General features: G+C 40.9%; 2 protein-coding genes across 2 annotated transcripts; one reads left to right on the forward strand and one right to left on the reverse strand.

The window, feature by feature from the left end:
- Nucleotides 1-246: 246 nt before the first annotated feature.
- LOC138898992 (uncharacterized) lies at nt 247-1,523 on the reverse strand. Its single transcript, XM_070185102.1, has 2 exons — nt 1,379-1,523; nt 247-617 (listed from the first exon to the last, which is right to left on the reverse strand). Exons 1-2 carry the CDS (start codon nt 1,521-1,523, stop codon nt 247-249), a joined length of 516 nt encoding a protein of 171 aa, XP_070041203.1.
- A 15,613-nt stretch (nt 1,524-17,136) lies between these two features.
- Nucleotides 17,137-21,084, forward strand: LOC104105459 (uncharacterized). Its single transcript, XM_070185103.1, has 2 exons — nt 17,137-17,487; nt 20,749-21,084. Exons 1-2 carry the CDS (start codon nt 17,137-17,139, stop codon nt 21,082-21,084), a joined length of 687 nt encoding a protein of 228 aa, XP_070041204.1.
- Nucleotides 21,085-21,713: the final 629 nt, after the last annotated feature.

A 21,713-nucleotide genomic window follows, 5' to 3' on the forward strand; every position in this document is an offset into this window, starting at 1 on the left:
AGTTGCTGGTATTGGTGAAGAGTGAGATAAAGTTGATGGAGTTGAAGAGTGAGAAGCAGCTGCATCAAATGCAGTGCTGGTTGTTGTATGCTCGCCAACCAAAGATGGCAAGGACCTCATACTTAGCCCCACAATACCGGACACAGCAATTGGGGCCCGAAAATGGGAATTGACATTATCTACCAAATCAAACTCTCCTCAAAGTGTTGAGGCATTGTCTTTGGTTAGTGTAACTCTCTCAACAGGTCAAGCATCATGTTGAGACGATGAGGATCGTTGTCTTCTATGTAGATAAGCTCCCTCATCACTAACTTCTTCATTATCATCAATCATCACGGTGTCTATGACCGTCCCGGAAGGTGGACCAGTCACCATCGCCACCAGAGATGACTCGGGGGCATCAATCTTTGCCCTCTTATTATTTTCCCCGGCCACAGAGAAATGTCTTCTCTTCAGTTGTTTATCCTCCGGCCGGGGACTCCGTAAATAAGTGTTTGCACCCAAAATAGGCTCGGAGATACTTGTTCGAGTAAGTGCCTCCTGAAGCAGCCTTGCTGCATTAGCAAGATTAGACAAGACATCCTCATCGGGGACAGCAACAGAGCTCGCAGGTAGACCTAATTTTATGAACAAGTCAGAAGGGTTCAACCAAGTTCTCCATATACAAAAAAAAAATGAAAGCAAGGTAAGTTAAAATTACCATGATATTTGGCCTTCTACCCGTATTTAAGGGTCAGTTCTTTCCACAAATAAGTTTCGGACGTCGTGACGTCCGATATCTTTTAAACCCACCAGTCCAAGCCTTCCATCACCGGTGGGATCCATCGAGTTACTAAAACAAACGAAGGATGGAGGATCAATACGACTATAGAAAAATATTTAGTAAAAGGAAATACTAAACAAAGAGCTTACGAGTGCGGTTCCAAGCGGCCGGAAAGGATGAAGTCGTTTCCGAAATGATGTCGTTGTTGGTGACTGCAATGAATCATTCCATCCACCCTCATTCATTGCCATCATCTATACTAGACAGCAAAACATGGTGGCCATGCTTACAGAGGTTTATCATTCCCCCATAGAAGATTTTGGGAGAATAGAGATTCATCATATGAGCTAAGGTTAGATCCTTTCCAGTCTCCTGGTAGAAGCGTCGAAGGCAGGCAACCATCCGCAATCACGAAATCAAGATCTCCACTCAAAGAAAGCGCACCCAAAGTAAAGGGATACGTATAAAAGTATGTAAAACCTTCCTTGGGAAGGGTCACTCACTCCGATAGATCAGGAGCAATGATATCCAACTCATGGCAGCGACAGTCTTCCTTCACAGTAGGAATGCTGGAAGGACGAATAGAAGAAGGGTACCTACTAACAGTCCATGTACGAGGGTTAGCAGTAGGGAATTTCTCTTCTAAGTCCTTTGTGGTACTAAGTCTCTTTAGGATAATGGAACCCACCGTTGGAGGAGCAGAGTCCTCGGCTTTGTTCTTGTTCTTTGAAGAACCGGCATGCTTGGAGGAAGAAGCCATTGAATAAGAAGAATGAAAAGGATTTTGTTTGAAGAGAATTAGAGGAAGGATGTAAAACAAAGATGCAAATCAGAAGTTTGAGAAATTGTGAAGTGCAAAGGAAAAGAATGATGCGTATAAGTAAACTTTTGGCGGCTAAATTCATGGCCATGATTACCTCGATAATCAGCAAACGTTGTGCTAAATCGTGGGATGACGCATGTTCAGGGCATTAAATGCGGAGAGACATGCATCTAATCAACCGTCAGAAGCCTTCTGAGGGAGTTATAGTAATTCCCGCCAAAAGAGTGTTTCTACCAACTTCCCGGTAACACAAAGTTATATCACCGGAAAGCAGGGGGACTATCTGTATAGGGTGAAATATGATATGACACGTGGTCATCTGAAGGAAAGACACGTGGTCATCCGGAAGGGATAATGTTCATAAAGGTGTATTAAATGCTCTGCGCCCGGTAGCATTTAATAAGGAATATTCTGCAGTATTAAGAGCGATGGCCCGTTACATAGAATTTGGAATTTATATTCACCATTACATCTTCATCAATGACCCTCATAATTGACAATAAAGGAGGGAACGATCCTAGGACCTTCTTCCCTAGACATACCTATAAATAGTGAGCCTAGATATCATTGTAGAGGACATGAATTTTCTGGCAAAACTTATACCATATTCGATATAAAGCTTAATACAATTTTACTTTTCCGCCTTTTAATCTCATAATTGATGTGCCCGGAAACCTTGCTCCCGGAACTGCCATCTCTGTTATTTCATCTATATTTTAAGGCTAAGTATTTTATATTTCTTCAATTATTACATTATTTCAGGATCAAATTAGTTCACTTATCTAGAAACCACGTATAATTTTAACTGTACCATTTTACTGGTAAACACCATTATATCAAAATCCTTGTCTATGCTTTATTTTTATTCAGTTTTTGACAAAATAAACAAATATGCTTAAAACACTTTCTTTAGAAACAGAAAAGAAAGAATGAGCCAGAAAGAACATGGTGAGGATATCTGAAGATGAAATAGGAACAGAAACTGTCTGATCAATGATAGTCGTAGGTGTTTACCCTTAAAAACGGATAACAATTGAATTTATATGTGGTTTTAAGGATATGCGAATTAATTCAATACAAGTGATCAATGACATTAGATTAAGCAAAATAGAAGACGTAATAAATGGCCAAACCAATGATAAGAGTGAGTCTGAGCTCGGTTAATGGCTTAACGGGGTACCTACCTTCGGTTCCGAGCTTGCACTTATGAAGAACTTATGAACAAAAATAAGAACTTTGAATAACTTTTAGAAATAGAAAGAACATAAGTATATTGTCTTGGTATGCATGTTATAATGTCTAATAAATAATAAGCTTCCCCTTTATATAGTAGGGGAGTTTTACCCTAAGTACAATTCTAAGAAATGCGAAAATCTTCATTTTTGCTAATCACTGATTTTCTGCCGATACGGGACGAGGTTTACTCTGTGATATCCGATTGGGCATAGACATCACGACCCTTTGTTAGTCATGTGTAGTTGTTTGGTAATACTCTTCGAAGTCTTGGGACTTGAACCGGACCTAGAGGACATGGTCTCGATGTCTCCAAGGGCAGGTGTTTTGCTCGAGCCCTGATACGAGGGGCTCCTCGCTCTGATTCTGATTCCTTACGGTCATGTCCCTGCTTCGTTTACCTCACCGGGAAACTGGGGCGCTCAGTGGTCTCGATTTTACCCATATACAGATAGTCCCCTCATTTCTCAGAGAGTAGGCTTGCCAAAACGATGGGAAACGGCAGATGTTCTCCGGTTCCTTCCTTCGTACGTTACGACGAGGGAGCCAAAATGTCCCATTAGTCACGTCGTTCTGACTTCGGATACGTGTCGCTCATCGACTGGTTGCCCCCGAATGCGAAGCATTGCCTGTTTCCCTATAAAAGCTTCCACTCTTTGTTCTTTTTCTACTTTTTGACGAAATTATTACCTTCAAGCTTTCCAACCATCATCAAACCTCCTTCAAACCTTCATATATTCATCCTTGTTCTTCAATTTTTGTAGTGATATCCAGATTTTTACCCAAATTTTCTTCAAATATTCATACTCTGTTCTTCATCTTCAAAACTCATTTTTCCAAAACTTTGCATTCTTTCTTTAAATTTTCAAACCTCTCCCAGATAACAATGTCCAAAACATCAAAATTTGTTCCTCAATAGGTTGCCTCTTTATCTTCTCAACCAACCGCCGGTACTGAGGCGGTTGCCCCTGAAGTAGTTGCCCTTGAAACGGCTTCTCCTGAGGTGGCTGCTAACGAACCAGCATTCGAGCCTCCCTTAAAAGTGTTCATTACCGGGGGCTGCTCAACTGCAGATGACTTTAAGGTTGAGACACCCTCACGCAAACAGGATAGGGGTGAAGAAGCATCAACGTACATATGCTCCATGACCAAAGACATTATTCCCATGGTCCGAAAGGACTGCAATTGGGAAGGCAAATACGTAGTAGTCCCGGGGCCTGAGGACGCCATTACTACCCACGTGGAGGGGTACTTGAGTGTTTAGACTTACCCTTCATGCTGGGCCCGGTGGACCCAATTATTCTGGATTTTTGCAAGATGTACGAGGTGTGCCTTGGGCAAATCCATCTGTCGCTATGGAGGATCGTGATCCTTCTCTGCTTCTTCTTGGACAAGATCGAGTCTCGTCAGTTCACGATCGATCATCTACTTCGATTATACAGTTCCCGAATATTTCGAGGGGGACTGATCAAACTTACTCGATGGGCCAGCAAGGCCCCTTTTTCGAGTGTTGACCGAGACCGGGACTGGAAGGGACACTTCGTTCGGGTAAATACTGAAGACTTGATTTACCCTGAGTACATGCCATTCCCTGAGAGGTGAAACGTATCATGTAAGTGCAATCTCTCTGCAAGCGTCAAAGATTTTCTTTTCCTTTAATTTCTTTTTTCTCATTCATGCTTGTGGTTGTGCAGCTGTCGCCCGGGTTCCGAATGTGGTTCTGTGGCTAAAGGAATGGATCGAGGGCATTTTTACTTAGATTTTGTATTTTGAGCGCACATGGAGCGGACTCTCGAAGGGACGATGGGAGGCTTGTTCTCATGGTAAGGCCTCTTTCTAAATAGTTAATACCATGTTTCTATCTTTCATTACACTAACTTCTCTTCCCCTTTGTTACTGTAGGTTTTCCTAAGACCACCGAACTTAGGCCTGTGGAAGGGGACGAGGACGTGCCCCCATCCGTTGATCCCTCCATTGGGTGGCAAGAAAAGGAAAAGACAACATTCGGGCTCCCCGGGCTCCGAGGTGAAGAAACCAAAGAAAAGGTGGCCCACAAGCCTAGGAGGGGCTCTAGCTCCCGAGTGCCGGATTTCGACTCTCTTCTCCGGCTTAGGGACGAGCCGGAGGATGAGCTTATTTTTGTTACCCACGGGACGACCTTTCCCGGGGAGCAGGAGGCATCCGAGGGGGAGACTCATAAGGTTGACCCCACTCAGACCCAAGAGATCGAGGTGGATACTCGGGGTGACACTCCCTAGGACGTTGGCTTCGCTCCAAAGGAAGCACCCGATTAATAGATATTTTAGGGACACCCTCCTACACTAAGTCCATGCTCGAGGAGGCCCAAGCGAGAAAGGAGAAGTCCAATGAGGAGGTCCATGGCATGGACGATCTCCTTTATTCTTTTTTCGAGGGTGTAAACTCGTCTTCTTTGAAAGACTTCTCCGGGATGGATGACCTAGAAGTTCCGAAGAAGGACACATCTTCGGAAGCTGGCAGGCCGAGTTCGAGCCCGAAATGGATCAACCAGTCCCCTACTCCAAGTGTGGACCCCGATCTCAAAAGATCAGTTATTCTGACCGTCCCGGAGGATGCCTGGGTTTTGTCCGCTCCTGTGGGGATAGCTAGCTACTTTCGATGCCTGATGACAGAGGAAGACCAGGCAAAAATGAACGAGATGAATGTGCGTGCCTTTTCAATGAGGCCCAACAGATACTAAATCGGGTAAGGCATCATTGCTTTCCTTCGAACTTTTACTTAGGTTTTTGATATTTCTCATGTTCTTCACCTTTTTGCAGGTCTCGGTGCTTCATCATGAGAGCTTCCTTCGGTACCGAGTTGAGGTGAACCATCTTGAGCTTGAGATCAAGGAGCTTTCCCAGAAAAGGCACATGTACAGGCTTCTCAGCGAGCAACAAGAAGGGGTCATTAAGAACCTACAGGCCGAGTTGGATGCAACTTGGTGGAAAATGTAAAGGTTTTTTAAGTTAGAAATGATGATCCGGTCGCAGTGGCTAACAACAATACCTCGCAGGTCCAGCAGAAGATCGACCAACTCCGAAAGTAGATGGATAAGATCCAGGTAATGGCATATGGGTGGAAAAGCAAGATGGTCATGCTGGCCTCGGAGAAGGAGATCGCCTAGGCCAAGCTGTCTTCAATGGAAGTTCAACTTCGGGTGGCGAAGGTGAAGTCTGATAAATGGTCTCATCAAAATGAGGATCTCCGAACACAACTGGGCTCGGCCATAGCTGAACGGGATGCCTTTGGTAAAGAGCTTGAAATAACGAGGTTCAAGTTGGAGATAACCTCATCCGATGCTAATGAGATGGTGGCTCAATACAAGGCCAATGTCAAAGCAGTCGAGGCCCTCCTGAAGACCACTGCTGAGTACGTGAGGCGGCTATACCGAAGGGAGACCCTCAAATAAATCCATGCCCGAGGCTTCGACTTATCTGCCGAGGTCGATGAGGCAAAAAGACTTGAAGTCGAGGCGCATAAGCTAGTCGAACCCCAAAGTGAGGAGGGCTCCGAAGAATCCGAAGGCCCCGATGGTTCTGGTGACGAATCGGGCTCCGGCGAAGATCAGACATAAATGCCTTAGGATATTTTAGTTTTTGTATTCTATACATATATTTTGTTCATTTTGAGGCCGTTTTTGTTGGGCTTTTGTAAAGCTATTCTGGAATATATAAAATTTCCCCCTTTTGGCAATTTCAAGTCCCTAATGTCTTAGCATCTTTTTATAATTGTGAATATTTCTAATGCCTTAGCACAGAATCAGACGTAGTAATAAATTATTTATTTTTCGGAGGTCCGAACAAAACCTGACCTCGATGCAATTTTTACTCGAAGCTTTTGAAAACTCGGAGTAACCGAAAGTTTTCCCAAGATGCTTAAGTATTCTTAGACGAGCCCTTTATCGAGGGTAACTTTTTAACAGGTTTAGAATTTTGTTGAAGGCCTTACGTTTTGATTACAGGTTCCGGACGTCTCCAAACCATTTTTTAGGGCGGTCGTAGCCTTTTAGGTTTACGCATTACCTAATAGGTTTTGTGCCTCCGAGTTTTGATGAACGGAACCGCCCGAACTTATTTCAAAAAACAGCCCCTGAATGGGGGTAGCCCTTTGGGCTCGGATAGGGGTGGCCCTTGGGCTTGATTGTCCCCGTGTAGGAATAACCCTTAGGCTCGACGCTTTAAGAAGCAAAAGTATGTAATAGCAAGGTCGAAACTTCCTTTCATTTCTGTGTGTAACGTACAAGATTAAAAGCGTGTAAAAGCTTGTATTATGGCTAAGGTGGCCTATATGGGCACTGTTCACTTGACTGTTTGACCCTTACAATAAATCCTAACCACCGAGCCTAGACTATTCAAGGACAAAGTTTCCTTCTTTCCTTGCTAAGAAGCTTGACCCGGGGATGATGACCCCCATTATTCGAGGTCAATCTTGAGAGGGCTCAGATACTGTTGATGAGATCATTGACTCCGATTTAAAACCGGTCTTCAATTCTAAGTTAGCAAGATTTATTGTTGCCTCATTAAAAACCTTACCGGAAAACCCATTTGGGACAAAACCGATTCAAGGAAAAAAGAGTGCAACGCGTGCTTTCAGACCTAATTGTCCTATTCTCCTTTGGTTGTTGCCTGTAGGCGTTAGTCTAATTTGTAATATTACAAAAAGGTGAATGAGGTCACACCTTAGCAATAGTATCGCTTTAAGTGAGTCACATTCCAGTTGTTCGGTAGTTATGTATCGTTTCCTACTTCGAGTTTGTATGAACCTTTACCAATAATCCTGATGACTCGATATGGTCCTTCCCAATTCGGTCCCAGCTTCCCCTCGTTCGGGTTCCAGGTGTGCAGTATTACTTTCCTTAACACTAAGTTCCCGATATTAAAGTGTCGGAGGTTGTCTCTTTGGTTGTAATATCTTCCTATCCACTATTTCTGGGCGGCCAACCGGACTAGGACGACCTCGCGCCTCACATCCAATAGTTCCAGACTCGTGCTCATGGCCTCACCGTTTGATTCTTTGGTCGCATATCAAAACCTGAGGCTCAGTTCTCCCACTTCTACCAGTATTAGTGCTTCGGCACCGTAGACCAATGAAAATGGAGTGGCCCCGATACTAGATTTTGAGGTTATACGGTATGCCCACAAGACTTCGGGCAGAATTTCCTACCATTTCCCTTTGGCATCGGTCAACCTTTTCTTCAGGTTTTGAAATATGGTCTTGTTTGTAGATTCTGCATGTCTGCTCCCACTGGGGTGGTAGGGTGTTGACAAGATCTTTTTGATCTTATGGTCCTCAAAAAAATTGTTTACTTTGTTGCCAATGAATTATTTCCCGTTATCACACACTATCTCGGCCGATATTCCGAATCGGCATATTATGTGGTCCCAAATGAAGTCGACGACTTCTTTTTCTCGGACCTTCTCAAACGCTTGAGCTTCGACCCACTTAGAAAAATAGTCGATCATAAACAGTATGAATTGAGCCTTACCGGTTGCCCACGGCCAGGGACCGATAATTTTCATTCCCTACTTCATGAATAGCCAAGGTGACAAGACCAAATGTAGTAGCTCTCCGGGTTGATGGATCGATGGTGCATGCCTCTGACAGCCGTCGCATCTCCGTACAAAGTCCTTTGCGTCCTTCTCCATGTCGATCCAGTAATAGCCGGCTCTGATTATCTTACGAACCAAAGATTCTGTCCCCGAATGATTTCCGCGGGTGCCTTCATGAACTTCCCTCAAAACATATTTGGTATCCCCTGGCCCCAAGCATATGGCGAGTGGATCATCGAATGTTCTTTGAATAGAGTATCTTCGGATAAGATAAACTTGGCCGCCTTCGTGCGCTGAGCTCTCGATTCTTTAGGATTCGAGGGCAACTTCCAGTCTTTAAGTAGTCTATATACTTGTTTCTCTAGTCCCAAGTTAAACTTGTTGAGTTTATCTCAGCATGGCCTTCTTCTATTATTGATTTCATGAGCTATACGATCGTTCCTAAGCTGAATTCATCATCATCAACCGACGACCCCAAGTGAGCTAGAGTATCGACTTCGCTATTTTGATCTCGGGGTATGAGATGTAGGGTCCATTCCTTGAATCGATGCAACGTTACCTATAATTTGTCTAAGTACCTTCACATTCATTCCTCTTTTACTTCGAATATTCCATTGACTTGATTAACCACAATGAGGGAGTCACACTTAGCTTCGACCACTTCGGCTCCCAGGCTTTTAGCCTATTCAAAACCTGCAATCATGGCCTCATACTCGGCCTCATTGTTAGTCAACTTCACAATTTTAATAGATTGCCTAACTATGTTACTCGTAGGTGGATTCAACATGATGTCGTGTTCGAACCCCTTTGCGTTCAAGGCACCGTCCGTAAAGAGGGTCCAGATTCTCGAGAAAGGTCCTGAGGTTAACAATAATTCCTTTTCGACTTTGGGTATTAAGGTCGGCGTAAAGTCGACCATGAAGTCTGCCAAAATTTAAGATTTGATAGCAGTCTGGGGTCGATATTCGATATCGTACCCCACTCATTTCTACGACCCATTTGGCCAACCGGCCCAAGAACTCGAGTTTTTGCATTATGTTCTTTAGTGGGTAAGAAGTTATGACGCATATAGGGTGGCATTGAAAGTACAACTTTAACTTTCTGGAGGCGCTTAGCAAAGCGAGCGCCAATTTTTCTAGGTGAGGGTGCCTTGTTTTGGACTCGCCTAGAGTTCTACTGACATAATAGATAGGAAATTGCATAGCTTCCTCTTCCCGGACAAAGACTCGACTTACGGGTATCTCGGATACTGCTAAGTACAGGTACAGTTGCTCGTCTCCCTTCGGAGTATGGACCAAGGGTGGACTTGAAAGGTGCCGTTTGAGTTCTTCCAAAGCTTGCTGGCACTCTGGGGTCCATGAAAAGTTATTCGTCTTCTTGAATAATGAGAAACATCGATGGCTCTTATCGGAAGACCTCGATATTAACCGGCCCAGGGCGGCTATGCGCTCGGTTACCCTCTGAACAGCCTTGACACTGTCCGGCACGGTAATATCTTCTATAGCTTTGATTTTATCGGGATTGATCTCGAATGCACATTTCTCTGGGTTTAGCTTCATATTGTATTTCTTCAGTATGTTGAAGGTTTCCTGCAAATGTTTCAAATGGTCCTCTGCTTGCAGGGACTTAACTAACATGTCGTCAATGTAAACTTCTATTGATTTTCCTATTTGTTCTTCGAACATGAGGTTTACTAGGTATTGATAAGTGGCACCGACATTTTTTTAGTCTGAACGACATTACGTTATAACAGTAGGTGCCAAATTTAGTGATAAAGGAAGTTTTTTCTTGATCGCCCGGGTCCATCCGGATTTGGCTATACTCGGAATAGGCATCGAAAAAGCTAAGTACCTCATGTCCGGCCGTTGCATCGATCATGCAATCGATGTTAGGCAAAGGAAAAGATTCCTTGGTGCATGCTTTGTTCAAATCTTTGTAATATACGCACATTCTTAATTTATTTCCCTTTTTAGGCACTACTACTACGTTAGCCAACCAATCCGGGTACTTAACTTCCCGAATGGAACCTATTCTAAGGAGTTTGGATACCTCGTCCTTGATGAATGCATGCTTGACTTCGGACTGAGGCCTCCTCTTCTATTTAACCGGGTGGAACTTCAGATCCAAGCTTAGCTTGTGAATGGTTATTTCTGGCGGGATCCCTATCATGTCTAGATGGGACCAAGCGAAACAATATACGTTAGCTATAAGGAAATTAATGAGTTTTTTCCTAAGCTCGGGAGTTAACCTCGTGCCCAGGTATACCTTCTAATCGGGCAAGTATTTGATCAGTATAACTTGCTCTATCTCCTCGACCGTTGATTTGGTGGCGTCATAATTGTCAGGGGTGATGAACGACCTAGAAACTCCGTAATCACCATCCTCGCTCGCTTCTTGCTTCTCTGGTTCGTTCGAGGGCGGTGTCGGTGATTGCTATTTAGTTTCTTCCTTCCTAACCAGCTCCGGGTTCTTTGATGTTGAGAGTGCGGACATCGGGATCACCTTGTCTACCGCGAACATTTCTTTTGTAGCCGGCTGCTCTCCGTAAATCGTCTTGATCCCTCCCGGTGTGGGGAACTTCAGTGCATGGTGCAGTGTTGAGGGTATTTCCCTCATGTTGTGAATTCATGGCCTTCCAAATAGAGCCTTATATCTCATATTCCCTTTAATCACATAGAACTTCATTTCCTGAATGGTACCGGCGGTGTTTAACGGTAGGGTTATCTCCCTTTTAGTAGTTTCGCATGCCATGTTGAATCCGTTTAAAACACGGAGTGCACGCACTATTTGGTCTTGTAGACCCAGCTGCTCTACGACCCTCGATCTGATAATATTGGCCAAGCTACCTGGATCAATTAACACACGCTTAACTCGAGATTTATTTATGAGTACAGATATTACCAGTACATCTTTATGCAGTTGCACGATGCCTTCAGCATCCTCATCGTTGAAAGAGATGGTCCCTTCCGGTATGCAATCTCGGGTTCATTTTTCCCTTGTAATGGACACCTTAGTGCGCTTTAGCATTGGCCCCTGGGGGACGTCGACTCCACCAATGATCATGTTGATGACATGAGGTTCCTCTTGTTCGGTCTATTTGTTGGAGTCCCTATTCCTGAAGCGATTTTTGGCTCGATCACTCAGGAATTCCCGAAGGTGCCCATTATTGAATAACCATGCCACTTCTTCTCTTAGTTATCGACAGTCTTCGATCATGTGGCCGTGAGTGCCATGATACTTACACATCAGGTTAGGGTCTCTTTGGGCAGGATCGAACTGTAATGGCTGAGGCAACTTGGTATCTTTGATGTGTCCGATGGAAGATACGATACCGGCAGCATCGACGCTGAAATTGTATCAAAACTGTTTTAACCCTTGAGTCTCCGACTATTGTGGCATCGATCGCTTCTTTTTTCATTCCTCGCAAGGTTACGTCCGGATCCGCTACCCCTTTGATCTCTGCTATACGGTTGATACCGATCTCTGTTTGGTCTTGGTTCATGATCGATAACTCTTTTAGACCTGTCATTAGCTCTGATGGGATAAACGGACCCGGAAGGGGCTCCGAGCTTATCATCCTAGACTCTGATTTTCGATTGGTACCTGTTATGGACGTCAGCCCAAGTTACCGTCAGGTACTCTATCAATTTCTATTTCCGTTGCTGTGAAGCCAAGGAGCTTTCGGGGTAGAGTCCTTGAGTGAACGCCTGAATTGCCCAATCGCCCGCAACCGGAGGCAGGTCCATTCGTTCAATTTAAAACCTCGACACTAATTCCCTGAGCATTTCGTTATCTCTTTATTTCACTTTAAAGAGGTTCGATTTTCTGGTCTCGACCTTGATGGCCCCGTCATGAGCTTTTACGAAGGTATCTGCAAGCATAGCAAACAAATCAATGGAATTATGGGGTAGGTTGTGATACCATATCATTGCTCCTTTCGACAGGGTTTCTCTGAACTTTTTCAGCAGAATCGACTCGATTTTGTCATCTTCTAAGTCATTTCCATTGATGGAACACGTGAAGGAGGTCACGTGTTCATTTGGATCTGTGGTTCTTTTATACTTTAGAATATTGGGCATACGGAACTTGTTTGAGATTGGTTTCGGTGTCGCGCTCGGAGGGAAAGGCTTTTGGACAAATTTCTTGGAATCCAAGCCTTTCAATATCGGGGGTGCTCCTAGGATTTGTTCAACCCTGGAGTTATAGGTCTCTACTTTTTTGTCGTTGGCTTAGATCTTCTTTTACCCCCAATTCCACCCGCTTTGTCAGTTCCTCAAGCATCTTTATTATTTCAGTGTTGGTCCCGAGTTCAACTTCACCCGGCCTTTCCGTGGTTGGTTCATTCCTTCAAGTGTTTTCCCGGGATGGTTCGGGCTCAACTCTGCTGAGGGCGCGGCTTTGGTTATGTAGCTGAGCTATCACCGCCTGTTGAAATTATAACATTTCGAAGATCACCCGCAAATTAATCTCATCGCCTTCACCATTATGCGTACCCTGGTCCATTGATCGGGCTCCTCCGCAAACGCTATTCTCGGGGTCGGTAGGCAAGTTTGCGTCAATGGCCACATGTGAGTTGGCATCGATTGGGTTAGAGACAGGAACTCCGATGGGGTCAACATAGGGCACCTCGTTGTTGGGCACTATATTGTTGTTCTTGCCATAGTGGACAGACTCAGCATCAACGTTCAAGTGAGTAGATTGAGAGTTTGACATTCTTAAATTGAGCTGAAACTAAAATCTCAAAGGACAAGCGTAAAACAGAGTGCGTTATGGAAATTTGTATCAAATTTTACCACTATTATCCTTAGCCCCATGGTGGGCTCCAAACTGTTTACCCTTTAAAACGGATAACAATTGAATTTATACGCGGTTTTAAGGATATGTGGATTAATTCAATACAAGTGATCAATGACGTTAGATTAAACAAAATTAAAGATGTAATAAATGGCCAAACCAATGATAAGAATGAGTCCCAGCTCGGTTAATGGCTTGACGGGGAACCTGCCTTCGGTTCCGAGCTTGAACTTATGAAGAACTTATGAACAAAAAAAAGAACTTTGAATAACTTTTAGAAACAGAAAGAACAGAAGTATATTGTCTTGGTATACATGTTACAATGTCTAATGAATAATAAGCTTCCCCTTTATATAGTAGGGGAGTTTTACCCTAAGTACAATTCTAAGAAAGGCAAAAATCTTCATTTTTGCTAATCACTGATTTTCTGCCGATACAGGCCGAGATTTACGCCATAATATCTGATTGGGCACGGACATCTCGGCCCTTTTTTAGTCATATGCGGTTTATTGGTAATTCTCTCCAAAGTCTTAGGACTCGAACCGGATCTGGAGGACGTGGTCCCGATGTCTCTGAGGGCAGGTGTTTTGATCGAGCCCTGATACGAGGGGATCCTCGCTCTGATTCTGATTCCTTACGGTCATGTCCCTGCTCCCTTTGCCTCACCGGAAAACCGGGACGCTCAGTGGTCTCGGTTTTACCCAAATACAGTAGGTACACCTTGTTTAGCAACAAGTACCACACTTTCACCTTCAGTGGTAGAGATTATTCTACTACTTCTCAAGAGTCTCTTCATTTGCAGTGAAAACGATTTTTGAAAATGAAGAAGTTGAACTGGAAGCAGACGGCTAAAGTGGGTGTTTGAAGGAAAAGGAGAAGAATGTCTGCATTTGTATATTCAACGAGATATGATGGCATATCGAGAGTTTGTTCTAACTCTCATCAAAGGAAAAAGATAAAAAACAATTCATGTACTTTGCTATTTTCCTGCGGATCTATCGTATTATTAAGAAAATATAGAAATATGTCATTTTTAAAACAAACTAAAACGAAATAATCATTCAAAAAGGTGGGGCTCACACAAAATCGGTTTATAACTATTATAAATATTTGTTTAGTTATATTACCCTCTTTACAGGAAGATTGAAAAAAATATAATACAAGAGACTGATAAATTAAACATACTTATTAGATATTTATAGGATCATGTTCTTCTATTCAAATTATAATTGGCATTCTTTTTCAACTTATCTTCAAATATTCCCTTTTTCTCCATCAACTTCAACCACCCTTTTATTCAAGAGAAATTTTCAGAAACCACTATTGTTTAGTGGCTATTAACTTCCTATAGCTATCATATACTTAATTACTTCCTGTATCTACCTTTTCAGTTTTTAAGGTAATGTATTCGATGTATTCATGCTAGTGTATTCATGAATACAGTAGCAAAACTCGACTAAAAAACAGGGCAGTCCAGTTGTACGACGATGTATTCACATGTATTCGTACTATGTATTCATGAATACAGTAATGGCAATCAACGTAAAAATAGGTCTCTATAACTGTTTAAAAATGGAAAGTGGATCAATTAACATGATACACTCCTAATATAACTCAACAAACACCATTATAACACGCAACATTATCAATCCAATTAATGAGAAGATTTTTTAGACGACAAACACCAAAAAACAGAGTAGTCTTCAGAGTTTCACTCCTTCTTGTTTTTCCTAGTATCGTTCGAGAGATTTTTTCCACTGATATTGTTCGAGGTTCTGCTAGGAAGTGATACAAGTATCTACAGAAATAGTTTGAAATTCGATTTTCTAGATGGCAAGTTTAACCGTGATAATTCGTCATTCTGGCAAGTGGAGCATTGAAAATTATTATGTCGATTATTCGAATGATGGGATACAGATAAAGGAGTATGCGTCGTACAATGATTTGGTTGCTTCAATTTTGAAGAAACTTGGCATAGATTTGAGCTCAAAGTCAATTAAAATTGAATACAATGTGGAAGAAAATTGCACACCTATGGAAATACACAACGACATGGGTTACAGGGTTTATGTAGAGTTGAAAAAAGAGAACAAAGAATTCGGGATGTATCCATTGTGTATAACTACAATGGATAAAGAAATTGTAGCTGGAGGAAGTTTAATTCAAAGTGACCTAATGCAACTTGACAAAACCGATAGGGTGAGTAAATTTGATACAGTTGATATACTTGCACTTGAGTCTTTTTATACTCAGGTGAACCAATTGAGGTTTTCGAACCGGAAAGGGATTTGATTATTTCAAAAACTAATCAAAAAGAGGTGATGTCTGGACAAGTATATAAGGATAAGTCCACATTGAAGGCGGTGATGTAGCAATATGCAATTGCTGAAAAGTTTCAATTCCGGGTTGATAGGTCAAATGCTATCAGGTTTAAATGTTATTACTTACAACCTCTTCACCAATATGTTGTATTCAACTACATGTATATTTATTCGTAATAGTTTTATAGTGTATTCATGGCAGCATATTATAAATACAGCAAGTATAATGTTGTATTCATAATATATGCTCTCCTTCATGCTATGTTTATCAGATTATCAGATAAACATAAAGTACCAAATTCAGAGTAGGTATATACACATGTATTATGTAAATGTAGCCATATGTATACTATAAATGTATTCACTAATATAATGTTGTATTCACATGTATATAAGTGTATCCTGAATTATGTATGTTATTGTATCTATATTTCTGTATCAGTATTTTTAATTGAATGTTCTGAAACAGTTATAGGAGAATTGAACTATTTATATTAATGTGTTCATAATACATAGTTTTATGCAATGTATTCGACAATATTTTATAGTATATTCATGTAACATACAATGTATTTCATTGTATGTTTCTATATTCAAACTTTGTTGACAAATGAAAATGTTGTGTGTCTATAGCTGAATCAGCTGTAGGATATGTATATGTTTTATACATACATAACCAATCGTATTTATAACACAAATGTATTTGCAACTATACATTGTTATGTATTTCTGAGGATTATGAATGAAAATTTAAGGCTTCTAGTATTAACAAATCGCAAATGTTCAGAGTGAGGGAGTTCAATGATAAGCATACATGTCCGTTGAAGGATAAGGTGTATGAGCAATGTCAAGCAACCAGTAGGTTGATTGGGGAAATGATTATATCCAAGTTTACTAATCATAAGAGAAAATACACGCCAAAGGATATAATTGATGATGTGAAATCGGACTTTGGTGTAGATGTTAGTTACATATTGGCGTGGCGCACTAGAGAAAAGGCAATAAATTTTCTAAGGGGTGAACTAGCTGATTCATACAATAAATTACCATAGTACTTATATACACTGGATATGACGTATCCTGGTTCACATATTAGAATGGAAAAATCACCTAAAAATGAGTTTATGTATTTGTATATATCGTTGTATGCTTTTATAAAGGGGTTCAATTATTGTAGACCCATCGTCGTTGTGGATGATAGCCACCTAAAATCAGCATACACAGGGACATTCGTCTCGGCTAGCACGTTGAATGGTGCAGGTTAGTCAGTTAACAAAAATACATATAAGTTTGATTAACATAAAATATGTTATTTTGACGTTTTAATACAACATGAATGATATTTATTTATCTGTATGCAATTGTATTTACAGGGCATATATTGCCACTAGCATATGGTGTTGTTGATTCAGAGAATGATGTTGCTTGGTTGTGGTTCTTTGAGCAATTTAAGGTGGATTATGCGAGCGGGAAAATATGTGCATCGTTTCAGATAGGAATAAGAGCATTATGAAATCTGTATCGAGAGTGTATCCTATGGTACCCCATTTTGCTTGTATATGGCATCTATGGAATAACGTATATAAGAAATTCAAAAAGAGTCATGCAAAGTTGAGCGAGGTATACTTTTCAATGGCAAAACCATACACCCAGGATGAATTTGATAGTCTAATGGAAAAGGTGGAGAAGGTAGATATTCGGGTGAAAGATTACTTGGAATTAACTGGACACGGAAAGTGGGCTAGGTTGTATGCACTTGTAAATTGGGGATGGACTGTGACGTCAAATATCACTGAGTCAATCAAGTCGGCACTTGTATCAGCAAGAGAATTGAAAATATACGACTTCCTAGAAGAAGTTAGGAAGATGTTTGGACGTTGGAATTGCAGCAATCGAAAAGAAGCTTCACACACGTACACAACTCTTGGGAAAAAATATCAGGAGATCCTTACATTGAATGAGGCACTGTCTACACGTATGACTGTAAGTTCTTTTTGTGATATAAGTACTTGCATTGACAAATTAAGATATATGAATACATCATGTATTTATGCCTGATACAACCTGTATTAGTAACCTACTGCCTTCCCTTTTTATAATAACACTAGTGCATGTATTATGTTGTATCTAACGGTTGTATTCAATATATTAAAATATATTTTTGCATTAATTGTATATTATATATTCATAATACATGTTACTACAGCTATATTGTGTATATTTCATTGGTTGTATTTAATGGTTTTCTATTTGTATTGACAGTATTTTACTATATTTCATTGTGTTTCATAAATAAATGTATTCACTTTGATATTCTGTCTAATAAATAGTGTTTGAATTCAGTGTATTTCAAATATTTTTTTAATATTGCTGAGTTAACCAATTCACTTTAATATTTTGTATTCATGTATATTGTATTTAATAGTTAAGTGTCATGATCCAATTTCTCCTATAGGCCGTGATGGCGCCCAGCGTTACCGCTAGACAAGCTAATAGTGATCTAACTCTATGATCCTTTCTTTTAAAGATTTGAAATAGTTGATTTTTAGTTCGTGCATAAATAAGAAGTAAGAATTTAATAAAAATGAGAGATCAAAATTTTGAAAGCAAGTGAGATAAGTAAAATAACCCAAAACCATCAAGTGTCTACTAGCATAAATCTCCAAGACCTAGTGTCACAAGTGTATGAGCTACTAATAGAATATACAAAAGAATACTGCACTACTATCTGAAATGAAATAGACAGAAAATAAAGCAAAAAAAGACTTCGGCTGCTGCAGAATGGACTCGGAAGGCAACTCACCGCAAAGTCTCGTAGTAGTCAAGGATGCGCGCCGGACTGATATCCAGATGCATCTGCCTCAGATCTTGCACATTTAGTGCAGAAGTATAGCGTGAGTACATAAATAATATGTACCCAGTAAGTATCTAGTCTAACCTCGAAGAAGTAGTGACGACGGGTCGACTTTGACACTTACTATGGGCCAGCAATAAAATATTTAAAATTCTAATTAAACATGGGGTATATAAATCATAATAGAACTCATAAGCAAGAAATAAATAAATAATCCTTTCACCGATAGTAAGTACCAAATCATTTTCCCTAATTTAACTATTTAACCTCTCCAGCCAATGAAGCAATATCGAATATAATTGGGCTCCCGGTATTATTACGCACGAATTATGCCGAGGACATACGGCCTGATCCAAAATACATATTCATATATTGTGTGCACTATCGAGGGTCGAACGGTACGAACCATAGATGCATCTATTAACCTGCCGAGGCGAACGGCCCGCTCCCATGAGAATAGTGGAAATTTACCCCGCTCGCGAAAATATACTTGCGACGCGGTTGAACATAGATTTCTCAAGTTATCATAATATCCCTCAATTCTTTCCAAAATAATAAATTCAACTAGAAACTTTTAAAATCTTGAAATCCTCAATCTCAGCTCTATTCAAGGCAATTAGTAAGCATAAACGCATAATGGTGTCAACAAAGCATGGTATAAACCTAAAACTACCCAGACATAAGCATAATTAGTATCTACGTATGGACTCTCGTCACCTCATGCGTATGTAGCTTCCTCCCCCCCCCAAATAGAAGCACATATTAATTAAATTCACCTATGGGATAAATTCCCTCTTATAAGGTTAGAAAAGAGACTTACCTCCTCTCAAAGCCTATTTTACGGTCCAAGATTGTGCTTAAACACTCAATTCGGTGCCAAACAACTTGAATCTAGTCAAATGTTATATAAAATAGTCAATACATTCTCAAAAGTTCATATCCTAATTATTAAAGCAATTACCCAACCCCAATTGAAGAATTCCTAAAATTCACCTCCCGGGCCCACGTGCCCGGACTCCGGAAATGTTCGAAAAGAATTGTTACCCATAATTTCATGAACTCATATATATGATTTTTCACTAAATCCCATAACCATTTTCGGGGTTAAATCCCATTTTCTCAAAAACTTAGGTTTTCACCTAAACCCATGATTTTTACTAATTTACATATTAAATCTACCCATAAATTATGTATTTAACTCATATTGTGTAGAAATTACTTACCTCAAAGTGTTGGGTGAAATCCCCTCTCTAAGAGCTCCAAGAATCGCCCAAGCAATGAAATAAATGAACCCAAAATGGTTGAGTCCCGACATTAAATGATGGTTTGCCCAGCAAAACTTCCGCACATGCGGTCATTTGGCTGCATTTGCGATGCCACTTCTGCGGCACTAGGGATCCCGTTTATGCTGTCCCTCTTCTGCGGCGAGCGTGCCGCTCCTGCGGCTCAGGCCGCTTTTGCGGTTTCCCCAATCGCACCTGCGCGCTCGCAGGTGTGCACAATCACCCGCATCTGAGGTCCATGGCCAAACGCTCCCAAGCCGCTTCTGCGGCAAAATCACACCTCCAGGCTCGCACCTACAGCCAAAAGCTCGCAGGTGCGGGCATACCAGAACTGTTGCACCAACATCCCTTTTGAGTCTTAACTCAATCTGTGCATCGTTCGAATGGCATCCGGGGCCTCTGAGGCCCCGTCCAAATATACCAACAAGTTTGAAATCGTAAAATGGACTTGCTCAAACTCTTGGAATGCACAAAAAACATTAAAACTAAGAATCACACCCCCAAACCAATTAAATCATAAATATGAACTTCAAGTTCTTCTAACTCACTCCCAACGCGCCGAAACATACTTAAACTGCTCGGAACTACACTAAATTTTGCGTGCGAGTCTTAAATGACATTACGGAATTATTTCTGATCTTAGAATCCCAATTGGACCTCAATAACACCAAAACCTACTCCAAACCAAATTTAAAGAACTTTAAAAACCTTCAAAAAGCCAACTTTCACTATTAGGCGCCGAAACACTCCAGAGTTATCCAAAACTCGATATGAACATACGCCGAAGTCAAAAATCATCATACAAACCTATTGCAACCGTCAAATCCTGATTCCGAAGTCATTTACTCAAAATATTGACCGAAGTCAAACTTATCCTTTTAAAGCCAAACCATGGAACCAAGTTTTCCAATTTCTACCCGAACTCTTCCAAATCCTGAACTAACTATCCTCGCAAGTCATAAAATAATAAAAGCATATACAGGGAGCCTTATTTAGGGGAACGGGATTCTAGAAAGCAAAACAACCGGTCAGGTCATTATATTAAGTCATTGACAGATATATGTCTTGTACAAATGTCCACAACTTATATTTCTCCATTTAATGTAGGTTGTACCATCGACTGAATACTTGCACATGGTGAACGATGAAGGAAGGCATAACATTGTTTGTCTCCTAGAGAAAACTTGCAGTTGTGGACGGTTCCAAGTTGACGAATTACTATGCCCACATGCTTGGGTTGTCTTGAAAAGCAAGTTTCTAATGCTGGAAGATTATTTCTTAGACTATTACAAACCAAAGTCTATTGTAATGACATACGAGGAGCCCGTGTATCCACTTCCTGACCGACGTGAATGGAATATACCAGCACATATATCAGAGGAAATTGTCTTATCACCCAAATGGAAAAGACCTCCCGGAAGGCCAAAGAAGAAGCGCGATTAGCCGTTAAGTGAATTGCTTCACAAGAAAAATCAACATTCGTGTAGTATATGTGGGCAGGGATGACATAATAAGCGTACTTGTAGAAATGCTCCACGTAGGAATTAGTTCATGTTCTGATTTTAATTACTGAAATAACTATATGGCATATTTGTTCAAGTTTTCTATTACATATTGATTTCTTGGTGTATTAGATTCTTACTGGATGAAATTTTAAGTATAATTTACTAAATTGAATGCCATTATGATGTATATACAGGTATGAGGTATAGCAGGACATGTATATATAAAATAAAGAAGTGTATATTAAAAACAAATTGAATATATATGTAATTCAATTCCAAACAAACTTCTGAATACATATGTAACGACCCGGTCGGGCCTTTTGAGAGTTGTGACCCCGTTCCCCCATTTACTGCTCATTCCCTACTTAAATTTTGTTATGTGACTTGCCGGGGTAGTTGGTTTGGGTTCGAAAAGGTTTCAGAATGAATTGAGATACTTAGTCTTAAGGTCGAAAGCTTAAGTTAAAAAGGTTGATCGGATATGGACTTATATGTAGACGACTCCAAAATAGAGTTTTGATGGTTCAGTTAGCTCCGTTGGGTAATTTTGGACTTAGGAGCGTGTCC

The sequence above is a fragment of the Nicotiana tomentosiformis genome, chromosome 9 (assembly GCF_000390325.3).
Source record: "Nicotiana tomentosiformis chromosome 9, ASM39032v3, whole genome shotgun sequence".
NCBI lineage: Eukaryota > Viridiplantae > Streptophyta > Magnoliopsida > Solanales > Solanaceae > Nicotiana > Nicotiana tomentosiformis.

Coding starts and splice junctions, on each gene's coding strand:
- LOC138898992 (XM_070185102.1), bottom strand. CDS start 1,523: ATGGCTTCTTCCTCCAAGCATGCCGGTTCTTCAAAGAACAAGAACAAA. Junction 618..1,378: donor ATTCCCTACTGCTAACCCTC/GTACATGGACTG, acceptor TCATAAAATTAG/GTCTACCTGCGAGCTCTGTT.
- LOC104105459 (XM_070185103.1), top strand. CDS start 17,137: ATGGCAAAACCATACACCCAGGATGAATTTGATAGTCTAATGGAAAAG. Junction 17,488..20,748: donor CACTGTCTACACGTATGACT/GTAAGTTCTTTT, acceptor CATTTAATGTAG/GTTGTACCATCGACTGAATA.